This window comes from Amphibalanus amphitrite, unplaced genomic scaffold (genome assembly GCF_019059575.1).
Source record: "Amphibalanus amphitrite isolate SeventyFive unplaced genomic scaffold, NRLGWU_Aamphi_draft 000052F_arrow, whole genome shotgun sequence".
NCBI lineage: Eukaryota > Metazoa > Arthropoda > Thecostraca > Balanomorpha > Balanidae > Amphibalanus > Amphibalanus amphitrite.
In genome coordinates this window covers 1,355,001-1,369,044 of record NW_024881548.1, presented here as the reverse complement: position 1 = coordinate 1,369,044, position 14,044 = coordinate 1,355,001, and the positions used below count along the sequence as shown (strand labels likewise).

Genomic DNA, 14,044 nt, shown 5'->3' with positions numbered 1-14,044 from the left:
CTTGTGCACGGCACCCTACTAACCGGTCTCTAGCGATGTGCCAAATTTGAGCACAATCGGCCCAGCCGTTCTCGAGATCTGGAAGCGGCACCCTGCACGTGCGCACGTGCAAAATGGGTCCCAACTGACTTTTGCACGGCACCCTACTAACCGGTCCCTAACCACGTGCCAAATTTGAGTGCCATCGGTCCAGCCGTTCTCGAGATCTGGAATCGACCCCTGCACGTGCGCACGTGCAGCAGCACCCCAATTCTGGCACATGGATATGCATTGCCTAGTGGGTACCTACCTACATGCCAACTTTCAGCGCAATCGGCCAAGTAGTTACCGAGATATCGCAACAATTACAAAAGTGACACCTCTTCGTTTTGCACGTGGCACGTGCATAAGGGGTCACCCACATGCATCGTGAATAGTCCAATACTTGGTAGAAGGAATGAAGCTACCCTACAAAAATTACCGCGTGTAAATCGGTCAAGTGGTTGCTGAGATATAAGCGTCGCAGAATCGTGACCACGGCCGGCCGGCCGCTCATACTCAGAAATTTCCGTTAATCTAAGGAAAGACTACGCTCGCTTCGCTCGCTCCGTAAAAAGATTAGCCGATAAAAAATTAGAAAAAAAACTAGCTGCATTTGCTTCTTTATGCTTTCATTTTTTGAAATAGGTAGGCACACTGCAATTTCAAACCTTTTACAGAACTTATGTGTATGGGGATAGTTTTCCAAAATCTTCGTTTTTCATAAATCAATAATAATCAATCTGTAGCCGCCACGGCCTCAGCCGTGGGCCAAACCGAGCGCCCTCGTAGTCAAAAACGCTGTGCCGTCAACTGGACCTCTATTCGTCTGCAGCTCTCGAGGCAGTCCGAAACTGTCCGTTACTGCCCGGACACAAACACACAGACAATGCACCGGTCAGTACACAATCACGTCCACAATCGACATGTCCGAACAAAACGACATATTGTGAGCCGTGCATTGAACATAACATGAAATAAATATTGCTGCAATTCTAGAACCAAAGTTACTATTAGCGCTATCATTTACTCGATTAATTAACACTTAACAATTCGGGCAATTTCGTACAGTAAATCAGACGCAACGTTAAACATACCGGCTGTTCACGTCTCCGGCGCTCAACAAGTCGATCTCATCACGAAGATCGCTCCGTCCACACGGTCCGTCACGGGGGAACCCACAGCCACAGCTCGGCCGCCAAACATCCCCGGACTCACGAGCAGCCCGACTCCGCGGTGCTCACTCTGCCTAGCGAAAGTAAACACGTACATAAATCAAACTCGAACAAACAACTATATTACGTTAATGAATCGATCAGCATGTTTATAGCAATATCAAGAAAGAACAAAGTATAATTCAAATACAGAATCCACTTACATTTCGCGCAGCTCCAGCTCACACGTCCGCCCCTCAGCACACCGGGCACAAAACAACGCCCTCTACTCGGCCCGCACAAGGGTCACGCTCGGTCACGTGACCGCGGCCAGCTGCCACATCGGCACTCGCCCGACTCAGCTAGAGGTGCAAGTCCGACTCAGCTAGAGCTGCTGACGTGTGGCATCAAAGGAAGGGTGAGGGATTCAATGCGGACCGCGGGCGCCATTAACACTCCCCCCTTCGGACGACCGGAGCAAGGGCGGCCGAACTAACAGAACACGGCGCCCGATCAAAGTCAAATCACCATCAGTGGTTTACGGACTTAACGAGCTAACAGCTGCATCAGTTCAAAACAACATCCTGACGGCCTTACTTATCTAACAACTAGCAAACAATTAACAATTATCCCGTTGGGACACTGCACTTACCCACTAAAACTTAACTACACGAATTCTACATAAGTCACTCACCTGATGTTTGCCTACATATCGTACACTACAGCTGCAGGTCCGTTCAAACCAATACCCACAATGGGACGCGGACACTGCACGTCTACCGCAGATCAGACTCCGTGCTGATCAGGACCATCTTATGGATTGGCCTCAGGTATTCCGACGTAGACGTTTTGACCAGAGCCTTTCGAACCAGCCCGTCCCGGCTGGGAAAAACTTTAACTATCTTTCCCATCCTCCACTTACCTCTAGGTACATCTTGATCTACTAACAAAACAATATCACCCGGTCCCAGGTTCGTGGCAGTACGCGTCCACTTCTGTCGCGTCTGCAGTGATAACAAATACTCCCGCTTCCAGCGGTGCCAGAACTCCTGAGCCAAATACTGTACATGACGCCATCGGCGGCGCGGCAGTGAGTCGGCCTCAGAAAACTCACCAGGAATGGGTCCGACGCAACCCCTCAGGAATAACAGGTGACCCGGCGTCAGGGGTTCCACCTGACCCGAGGCCGTCGACACGTATGTCAACGGGCGACTGTTCATGATCGACTCGATTTCACAGAACAAGGTACTGAGCGTTTCGTCATCTACGCGCTGAGTAGGCATAGATCGCCAGATTTTACGAAACGTCCGGATCTGTCTTTCGACACCACCAGCGTAGTGAGAAGCAGTGGGAGGGTTGAAACTCCAATCGATACCCTGCTTCAGCGCTGCGCGCTGCAGATCACTCTGGCGAACCTCTCTCAGCGCCTCACGGAGTTCGCGATCGGCGCCAGTCAAGTTCGTTCCCATATCACTTCGGATTTGGGTGATCTGGCCTCTTCGAGCACTGATGCGTCGAATGGCATTGATAAGTGAATCAGAACTCAATGAACTCAGAATTTCCACATGAACAGCTCGTGTCATCGTACAGACACACATAAGTCCATACCGTTTTCGCTCAATCCGTCCAGTCTTGACCAACACTGGTCCGAAGACATCCAGCATCACCGACGAGAACGCCGGCGCGTCTGCCGAGACGCGCTCCCGAGGCAGCTCAGCCATCAGTTGATGCTGGGGACGGGCATTTACCCGTCTACACACCACACAAGATCGGATCAACCTCCGGACCTCTGTTCCCGCTCCAATGACCCAAAACTTACGTCTCAGGTCCCAAAAAGTGTGGTCTCTCCCCCCGTGACCAACTCTCTGGTGAGCCTCTCTGATCACCAATCGTGTCACGTGACTATCCCGGGGGAGAATCACCGGGTGTTTCTCACTCTCAGAGACACAATCAGATCGAGACAGCCTACCACCAACCACCAGCAGACCACTCTGCATGGTCGGCCGTAACTTTCTCAGAGGACTACTCGAACTCACTTCAGTTGGACCATCGTCACAGTCTCTACCAGGAAATTCGGGGAGTTCCCGCTGGACGTGCCGCAAGATCGCACGCTCTGCCTCATGCAGGTCGGACACAACCAGAGAGGCCTCACCAACGTGGTCACGCCGCCGAAGCCCCCTTCGGCGGGTCATGCACCACCTGCGAAATGAACCATTCCGGATGACACAGAAGAACCTCCGATACCATGCCACCGCCCGTTTGAGTCTGTCAAAGGACGAAAAATGACTGATTAGAGCGTCCGTTGGACCCTTCTGTCCGGTGCCGGCAGACACCAGAGCCACTGTCACTGGAGCGGACTTCACCTCAATCGGAGGGATCTCAGCGTGAACAGCTGGGTCTGAGGGCCAGCCACCAGCCTCACCATCCAAAAACTCAGGTCCCCTCAGCCACGGTCCCAGACCTGAAGGATAACAGCCACGAGAACCTACATCGGCAGGGTTCAACTTGGATGGCACGTGCGCCCACTCGGCCACCTCTGAACCATCATGTATGTAGGCGAGCCGGTTCGCCACATACGTCTTGAACCGTGTGGTTCGGTTCCGGATGAAGCTCAGGACCACCGTGCTGTCGGTCCACATGTGAAATGAATCAAATGTGGCATCCAACTCTCTCACCAGCAGTCTCCTCACCTTAACTGCCAGCACCGCTGCAGCCAGCTCTAGTCGTGGCACCGACACAAAACGAACGGGATTTACTAGTGCCTTTCCCATCAAAAAAGTCACAAAACGTTCGACCTGTCCCTCAGGGGTAAGAATCTCTCTTCTCAGGTAACCCACGGCGGAGTATGCCGTCTCACTCGCATCAGCAAACACATGCAGCTGACTGTTCAACACCTTCCCGGGAGGGCCGACGGTGCACCTCCTCAGCTGAACATTGTCAAGCTCGCTGGCTCGGTCCAGCCATTCTTGCCAGTCCTCCGCCAGCGGACTAGGGAGCGGATCATCCCAGCCACAGGAGAGCAGGCACAGTTTCTGTAGCAGCACTCGGCCCAACAGAGTCACCGGAGAGACAATTCCCAGCGGGTCAAACACCGAGCTGACTGTCGACAGCAGACCGCGCCTTGTCGCAGGTTTCTGCTTGTTGCAGAATTGGAAGCAGAACGAGTCGTCTACGATAGACCACTTCAGGCCTAACGCACGCTCGGTACCCAGAGTGTCCCTGTCCAGGTCTAAAGTCTTCACATTTTTTGCCCTGTCACCGACAGGGATCTCCTTAAGAAACTCAGAACTGTTGCTTGAGAACTTTGTCAAGTTGAACGCTCCGTTTTTGCACAAGTCTTTCAGGTCACGCGCTAGCTGAACTGCGCTTTCGACAGAATTTGTGGAACAAAGGGTATCATCGACATATGTTTTCCGAAGCAGAGCGTCGGCGGCCTCAGGATGCCGCAGCCGACCCTCCTCAGCGCAGCAGGTCAGTGCCAGGCTGGCCACACTGCTGCTGGACAGGGCTCCGAAAACATGAGACCTCATTTTCCACACGACTACCTCACCGTCAGGATTGTCGTCTTTAAACCACAGAAACCTCAGTAGGTCAGAGTCACAGATGGGCACATGGACTCTATGGAACATTGACTGGATGTCGCATGTGAATGCGACCGTTCCTTCACGGAAACGACAAAGTACTCCCAAGAGGGAGTTTGACAGCACCGGTCCCTTCTTCAACAGGTCATTCAAGCAGACCCCACGACTCTTGGCCGCGCAGTCAAACACCACACGCAGTTTACCTTTTTCCGGTTCAAAGACGCCGTGATGAGGGAGATACCAGATCGGATGACCCCCATTATCTCCCTCTGGCACCAGAACTGCGTATCCATCCTCCGCCAGTGAGGAAATGACACGTCTGTACGCGTCAAAGTACTTTGGGTCTGCATTGAAACGCTTCCTCAGTGAGTCCAAACGCTTTGACGCCACCGGCATGCTGTCAGGCAGCGCACCGAAATCCCTCTTAGGGAGAGGAACCTCAAAAAATCCATCATCATCTCTCCTCACTCGGGGCAGAACATCAGCGAGCCACTCGTGATCTTCCACAGAGAAGCACTCACGATCGTCAGACAAATCCTTGAAGTCATTATCATACATCTTCCTGTACAAACTATCCTCAGCGTCATGGTCAGAAACAGACATCTCCTGCACCCTCAGAAAGTTCACCGTGAACCTCTCTCCCGAACCGGTGGCTTCCCGGACCGGTCCCATCACATACCAGCCCAGTACAGTTCGCACAGCACACAGACCAGTCTCGCCCTGGGGAGGAGAACGAACCTCTCTCGCCACAATCAGTTCGGCACAGTTAGAACCGATCAGAACTTCCACCGGTACATCCAGCTCGTGAAGCTCTACACCGTCCAGGTGGGACGCAGCCTTTAGCTCACTTCCCTGACATCGGTCGGCCTGGGTGACCGGAAGCGCTTCAATAGTCAATAGTGGCGGTAGAGGGTGAAACTCACCGCCGTTTAGAGCGCTTACTTCTAACCCTGGAGCTATCGAAGTGGACATGCTCCTCCTATCGTTACCCACGGTCTCGATAGAGATGGTCGTGCGCTCAGTTTGCACTCCCAAACGCTCTGCGAGTCGCTCAGTCAGGAAGCTTCCCGACGACCCTTGATCAAAAAAACCATTCGTCACGATCACTTTGCCTGTTGGAGCACGAAGCCGCACCGCAACTACAGGGAGGGCCGTGCGACCTACACCCTGCAGTCCAAGGCTTGCACTTACAACAGCGCCTGCGGATCCACCGCGCGATGCAGACCCCGCCGCCGCGGCGGACTGCGCCATCGCCGTACCAACAGGTGTCGCCACCGCCGCACCAGCAGGCGGCGCCACCGGCGCACTCATGGGCGGACCCGCGCCGCCGCGGTGCGGAACCACCGCTGTCCCGACTCCGCCGGGCGGAATCATGTCACCTGGCTGCATCCTCTGAGACGTACTACCGCGAGGACTCGGCCGCTGATGCCACTGATCCGGCCGAGAGCCTGAAACCCAAGGTGGTGCCGGTCCCCCGCCCGGTTCGCCATGCATGACAGAGGGATGGAGCCCGCCACAGACGCCGCAGACCAGCGGCCGCCGGCAGGACCGAACCTGGTGCCCCACCTTTAGGCACCCAAAACATAACTTATGCTGCATAAAGACCTTTCGCCGCTCGACCCACGGCCTCATCCTCAGCACCTCACAGTCCGCCACACTGTGGGGACCGCCACAGTAGACGCAGCGCTGATCCCCCGGCGCTGTCACGTGCGCCACATTGACCGTGTGCCTCCGAGGTCCACCAGGAGCCTCCGGCCGGCGGTCAGCATTGGCAGAACGAAGGCCAAAAAGCGGATTCTTCTTGACCCGAACCTCAGCGGCCAAAAACTTAACTAAATCGGAAAACCTGACAGCGCGCCCCTCCTGGCATAGGCGGTCTACTTCTCTAAGCCACCGATCCTGCAGGTGAGGAGGAACTTTAGAAACTATCAGGCGGAGAGTTGATGGATGTTCGAATTCACTCAAAGCTACGCCAGATACGGCGTTCTTTACCTCCGTCAGAAACAGAACAAACTTGTCCAGTGATTCTACATCTCCGGGTAGGATCCGAGACCACCCCTTTACCTTCTCAACGTATGAGTCAACTAAACATATTGTGTTACCGTACCGCGTCTCGAGTAACTGCTTGGCCTCAACGAATCCAGCAGCACCCAGATGAAGACAGCTCCTCACCAGCTGGTTCGGTTTCCCGCTAGTGAACTGTTCCAAATAAAATAAAAGTTCCTCCTGATCATCAGTCTTACTGGCAACACGAGCCTCGAAGGCGCTCATAAATAAACGAAAATCTTCCACGTTACCTGTGAATGGACGTAGCTCCGTGGGAGGGAGCAGAGCACGCCTCACCTGCGAGGACAGTGCACTCGCGGACTCTGACTGCGGAGCCTGACTAGCTGTAGAAACCCTCAGGGGCTCAAGGGCAGCTTCGTCATAGTGACCCACTTCAGCAAGTTGCAACTCTATCTGCAACTGCTCCGATCGAGCCTGAAGTCTCGAATCATCCTGCTCTGCCTTTGCCCTAACTGAAATCCTCTCCTGCTCAACCAGCTGTCTCTCCTGGATAATTCTTAAACGAGCTAAGAGTAGGGAAGCATCAGGAACCGCAGATCCCGACTCGGGTGCCACAAGGGGCATTTGAGGACTTTCCTTCTGCGCTGGAGGGGGCGTCTCTGATTCTATCAGTGCCTCAAACAGCCTATCCACTAACTCGTTCTTCTTACCTGTGATATCAAGTCCCCTAGACTCTAGCTCTCTCTGTAACTCGGTCAGTTTTAGCCTGTTCAAATCTTCCCTGGTAGGTGCCATTGTGAAAGCAGAGGACAAAAAGATGAGGAGAATTACGAACAAGGATCCAGGATTAAGCCACATCAGCTATTCTAAACACCTACTCCGCATAACACAACCTGTGCAATCACAAATAAATAAACACACACCTTAAACACTAATACTACTACTTAAACACTAACGATATTACTAGCGTAGTGCACACACAATACACACCACCCCAGACCCGGCGTCCATCGCTTATCAACAGCCCAACTGCTCACGGCGGAGCTGACCGACCCCTACTCCCTGGCGCCCCAAACACAGTGAAGCACAATCACCTGTAGCCCCGGGCACGAGCCACTGTAGCCTCGGGCTAGTGCTCGCAGCCACCGCGCACAGTCACCAGAGGCGACAGGCCACCCGGCTTCTATCGTCCTTCCGACCTGGCACGTTGCCAGAATCACTCACCCACGATCGGAGACAGTCTCACTCGGCCGCGGGCTGGTGTCCTCAACCGCAGCGCAGCAGAGAAGCCGACGGACGCAGACGGGCGTGGCTGATGAAGACTCAGCCGTAACTGTAGCCGCCACGGCCTCAGCCGTGGGCCAAACCGAGCGCCCTCGTAGTCAAAAACGCTGTGCCGTCAACTGGACCTCTATTCGTCTGCAGCTCTCGAGGCAGTCCGAAACTGTCCGTTACTGCCCGGACACAAACACACAGACAATGCACCGGTCAGTACACAATCACGTCCACAATCGACATGTCCGAACAAAACGACATATTGTGAGCCGTGCATTGAACATAACATGAAATAAATATTGCTGCAATTCTAGAACCAAAGTTACTATTAGCGCTATCATTTACTCGATTAATTAACACTTAACAATTCGGGCAATTTCGTACAGTAAATCAGACGCAACGTTAAACATACCGGCTGTTCACGTCTCCGGCGCTCAACAAGTCGATCTCATCACGAAGATCGCTCCGTCCACACGGTCCGTCACGGGGGAACCCACAGCCACAGCTCGGCCGCCAAACATCCCCGGACTCACGAGCAGCCCGACTCCGCGGTGCTCACTCTGCCTAGCGAAAGTAAACACGTACATAAATCAAACTCGAACAAACAACTATATTACGTTAATGAATCGATCAGCATGTTTATAGCAATATCAAGAAAGAACAAAGTATAATTCAAATACAGAATCCACTTACATTTCGCGCAGCTCCAGCTCACACGTCCGCCCCTCAGCACACCGGGCACAAAACAACGCCCTCTACTCGGCCCGCACAAGGGTCACGCTCGGTCACGTGACCGCGGCCAGCTGCCACATCGGCACTCGCCCGACTCAGCTAGAGGTGCAAGTCCGACTCAGCTAGAGCTGCTGACGTGTGGCATCAAAGGAAGGGTGAGGGATTCAATGCGGACCGCGGGCGCCATTAACACAATCAAAAAAAAAAGAAATGAATGGGGGGCCCAAAACTTCCAGAGGGGCCCCTTGAGAAAACTTTGCACCCCCATCCAAAATTACCTTCCGCCGCCACTGATACAATTGACCTTCCCATTTTCCACTGAAGCCGTTCTTGAGTAAATTAGTAAATTAATACATAAAATGCGCATATCAGTCCCACGCACAAGGGGGAAAAGCTCAAATTATTGAGCGCTCAAAATATTGAGCGTGTGACGTCAGAGGGGGTGAGACTAAATGCTTACTTCGAAATCTAAGCTGCGTTGCGGCATTGGCGGTTATGTGCGGCGTGTATGCCGCATGATTAGTAAGCGGCGACCACTATATTAAAAATTCAATAGCTTTGACCTGTTTTCAATGGATAACACTGCATACCAAAAATGTCCATCGCTCTCGTCATAGGATATTTAGATTTAAATAACTAACTTATCTACATCATTGTTTTGAACCAAATTAATACTCAGCCGCGAACGTATAAGGTATAACCCCTTGCCGTTTCGCTCCTGATCAAGCTAGAGCTTCGCGGAAAAAACGAGCGTGTTGCCCGTGACGAGAGAAAGCCGATGATACCCAATTTTAAGGTCCTAGGTCATTGGTTGACCTTCCAGGTCAGGTCAATGACCCAAAAGGCGGGAAAATTGGGACCTGTTAGAACGTCGTAGTGTGGCTGCTATGGGGTTTTTCGGGGTGCTGATCACGAATATCATGCTAGTTTTGATCACAGATGATGTCTTCATTCATTTAGGCCAGGTCGGGTTAGGTCAGGTCAGGTCAACCAGTAGAGGTCCTGCCAGGTATTTGTAGTAGGTGTCAACCGCCTCTGACAGCCTCGTAACAGGTTACGAAGGCACCAAAACTACTTTGTAAACGTTCATGTGGTTGCTTAATTCGAATTCAGCTCGAAAAAACTGACCTAGAAACATGTCAAACTCGAAAAAGTGAACCGAGGTCACCAAAGGTCAATGACCTGACCTGACCTTCAGGTGACCTTGACACCCACCCTAATGCATGGGGGCAACATCATATCACATGTTTGAACGCTTGAAACCACGAAAAGACTGCAAACGCGCTGCTAATGCGAGCCGACATACGCTGAATCGCGGTTCCGGCCAAACATGGTCTCGAAAAGTAGGTCACAGCCCACAGGTCAAAGGTCATTTGGGTCAGGGTCATGAAATTTTCAGGATGGGTGTTAAATTGATCAATGCGAGGGTACTGAAAGTTTCGTCGCGATCAGCCGCTTTTTAAGCGAGTTATTCGCGAAAAACCTTAGGGGGGTTGCATCAACCCCCCCCCCCTGTGCGTGCGAGGTCATGTTTTGATAGCAAGACTGAAACAGACTTTTTTGGGTAGCCAGGAAATCGCATGCCAGAGCCTATTCAAATTCTTTTATCGGCCTTTATATGCACCAGTCGCATACAGGTACGGGATGATTTCCAGACAATCGAAAGACTGTTTGGAGACAACAAAGGAAGGAATGAGTGAGTTAAGTTGAAAGTATTAATTTGGTTCAAAATGATGATGTAGATATCCTAGTTATTTAAAGCTGAATATCTTATGACGAGAGCGGTTGGCATTTTTGGTATGCAGTGTTATTCATTGAGAACCGGTCGGAGCGTTTGAGTCTTTAATTTAGTGGTCGCCGCTTACTAATCATGCGGCATACACGCCGCACATAACCGCCAATGCCGCAACGTAGCTTAGATTTCGAAGTAAGCATTTAGTCCCACCCCGTCAGAGGCTCCCATAGGCGTAATGCTGAGGGCTCAAAAAATTGAGCCGTTTCAGGAACACGTTTTGCAAAAGCAACTCGCAACACCTAGGGAGAAATGGCAACACCCTAGGAGAATCACTAATGATGCAAAACAGATTAGGCTTTCATATTTTTCACTGCTCAAGCTTCAATGATTGGGGGAACACCAATTTATAGGTCGAAATCTTACGGCATACCAGGATGACTTAAAAACAGGCCAATATTTATGTCGAAATAAAAGTTATTTTTTGTCCATTCACGTTTTTTACTAGGGTTCTGTTGGAAAGAGCATTTTTCATACTACCCAAAATGATTGCGATTCAATTTCACATTACCCATATCGGAGAATATTTTTCATTTGGCGGCGCCGTTTGTTTATTTCGTCGCGACGTCTCCGGTCGCGTGGTTGTCGTCGTCCTTGTGTTGAGGGTAAGTTTTTATCGTTTTAGTTGTACTTAGATGTTAAAAGGTACACTGAAAAGTTTGAATATGCTGTGATTTTAAATTTGGAAACACGTGAACGTCAATCAATTCACGTTTTCCTCGATTTGCGTGCAGATAAGTAACTGTCGACGAAAGTGGCGCCATCCGATATGATGTTTTGAAGGAAGGAGACACAACATATTTACGTGAAAATTTTTGTTTTTTAGTGGTCTAAGTGCTTCAAAGAGGCTGTGAATGTTTTCTTCACACAATTTTTCATTAGTTATGATGAGGTAAAAGGTAGTTTCAGTCTTAACTTTCATATAAATGACATTAAAACATATGATAGTCCACTGCTATCAGTGATTGAGTATCTTGATATTTGGCATTTCTTATTAATTTGAATGTATTCTCTATCCATATGTCCTGATAGTAAGTGACAATACTCTGCCAATATGTTTCCATAGTTTTCACATTCATTTTCCAGTCCTTTACATAACATCACAATTTATAATCAACAAAACTCAACTCCTTCATTACTTCACAACACTGACAGCATGACAGACTGACAGTCAACTATTGTGTGGGTGAATGCTGAAACAGGATAGCCACTTTGCTGACTGGCTCGCTCATATGAAATAAGATAAAAATGATCCTTTATATCATTTCCATCTGGAGGATCGGAGTCAACGGAAAAGGAAGGCCACTTTCAAGCCTCAAGGTCTAGGCCGCCAGACGCCAGTCGGCAGTCACCACCAAATTTATAATCGATTAATTCATTATTATACTTTGAGACCCTTAGGTCACTGGATCAGCATCACATTTTCAGTTTCAATATAGTAAAGGTTTTTATTTGTATGATGTGAAATATTTTCCTGAATCAGAATTTAATTATCCCTAGGTACCTGGTAGAGGTTTTGGATTTAATGCTCATTGTTGGTGTGCAGTCAGGATTTTTTGACAGGTCCAGATAGGGAATCCTGAACAATTTTATAGTAAAGTGGTTTCCTTATAATCACCACACATTTTATCAAAAGCATTCGCAGAATTCATTCAATGAAGAATTTTATCAATGTTGCACCCATTTTTTAGACGACCTAGGCTGCATCTTTTTTTTAGTTCCTGTAATTGTACGACATATTTTCCGTTTTGTTCCACTGCATAAAGAAAAAATCGTTTGAGATCACCAAACAGCTTTTCTTTTTCTGGCAGGTCTGCACAACCAAGCGGTCGCTGGCGAGGACGTCGGCCGTCTCTGTGGGTAAGGTCATCTGCTCAGCCTTTGTGGAGATCAGCAAGACGTCACTAAGATGAAGACTTCGCTGGAGCAGAAGCCGCTGACCCGTGTCCGATCGGGCAGGTCATGCTCGACGGCACGAGCCACAACTCGAACGACTCGGTGACATCAACAACATGGTGGAGCAGGTGAATGAGTTTGGCGACGTGTTGTGCGACTGCAAGAAGGGTTGTCTGCGTGTTCTGGCCGGCGGAGCGGCGACGCTGCGCAGTCTGTGCTGGCGGTGAGCAGCTGGCCGTGGTGACCGCGCGCGCCCACATGCGCCGACAACCTGTGCGGCTTCGGCGGCCCGGGACAGCCCGATGCCGCCCACTAAGCGACGCCGACCGCGCACTGTCCGCACGGCCACATGGAGGTGTGCCCGCGCCTTTTGCCCGCACGCCGCTACCTCGCAGCTGGTCTGCAACCACGCCGTCGCCGCCTGTGGCCCGATAACAAAACGGCTGTCTGATAATGCCGCGTGTTCTTTGTGATGTTGCTACTGTGATCGTTGCTACTGCTGGTATGAGACTCGATGTTTCCATTCGTCTTTTACATGTTAAGGATTTGATAATGATAAGCTTAGTCCGAGCTTAGGTCGTTTATATCATTTGTTATATGGCATATTTTGGATCAAAGCAGTACGACACTGCCTCCTGCTTTTGTGATGTATGCTGGCAAGACGCAGGTTCCGGTCGCAGGTCACCCGGACCCGGTTCCAATGTGGTCGGGCTGGCATGCGATAATGTGATGTTGTTTTGCTCGTCTCTGTGTTCCACACTTGATGATGTTTGTGAATCTAACCCACATTGTATAGTATTTTTCTTTGTTTGCGGCCGATGGCCTTGTAAGTTGTAACCGTGGCAATACAGTTTTTCCTGCTATAATTCTCCAATATTCAAGGGTGGGTGGATATCTCTGTATTCACGTATTCCCTTCTCCCAGTACAGTCAGAGAATATCAATTACAGTATTCATACGGATTATTCAAGCCTTGTATAATTATTTGAGGTGTGCCGAATCCGAAAGACCGATAAAACTACTAGCGGAAAATGTGACATGATGCCATGGGTTTGTGAAAAGTTTAGGTACCACGTAGCATTCAACTTCCTGCATTTCTGTTTCAACTCAGTTAAACGTATTTCAACGAACATAACATCAAAAATGGCAGCCAGTACCGGCTTCACCTGTCACGGAGAACGCTCAAAAAATTGAGTGTAGATGCTGGCCGGCACTCAATTTTTTGAGCGCCAGCTGACTGTCGTCTGTCGTGGCGCTCAATTTATTGAGTATCGCGGTCCCGAACGACAAGTGGCGCTCAAAAAGTTGAACGTCTTTAGGGCATTTTCTTTCCAAAAACACCGATATAAATAATCACGGCGAGTGTTCGAGAAGAAACCTTGTTGCTCTCTCTTGCCATTGATACCTTATTTGGATACGATATTTGCCGTAGTGTGACGCTAAAGGCATTGTAAAATACCATCGTTTCGCCTATTCCTTCATAATGGGGCCCGCTCAATTTTTTGAGCGCTCAATTTTTTGAGCTTTTCCCCCTTGTGCGTGGGACTGATATGTTATACTACAAAGTGACTACAAATCACTTGCTTCATG

The 14,044-nt window shown here is 50.2% G+C and overlaps 1 protein-coding gene across 4 annotated transcripts; it reads right to left on the bottom strand.

Annotated features, from left to right (window-relative positions):
* Positions 1-776: 776 nt before the first annotated feature.
* Positions 777-8,952, bottom strand: LOC122377896. Of its 4 annotated transcripts, none has more exons than XR_006255933.1 (2): positions 1,116-8,952; positions 777-882 (listed from the first exon to the last, which is right to left on the bottom strand). XR_006255933.1 is itself a non-coding variant. In XM_043358459.1 (2 exons), exon 2 carries the CDS (start codon positions 7,616-7,618, stop codon positions 1,949-1,951), a length of 5,670 nt encoding a protein of 1,889 aa, XP_043214394.1. In that variant the 5' UTR covers positions 7,619-8,214; positions 8,448-8,952; the 3' UTR covers positions 777-1,948. The 4 variants fall into 4 exon arrangements, 2 of the variants coding, with proteins under 2 accessions (XP_043214394.1, XP_043214396.1); XR_006255934.1 differs by having other exon boundaries at positions 777-1,267; positions 1,397-8,952; XM_043358459.1 differs by having other exon boundaries at positions 777-8,214; positions 8,448-8,952.
* Positions 8,953-14,044: the final 5,092 nt, after the last annotated feature.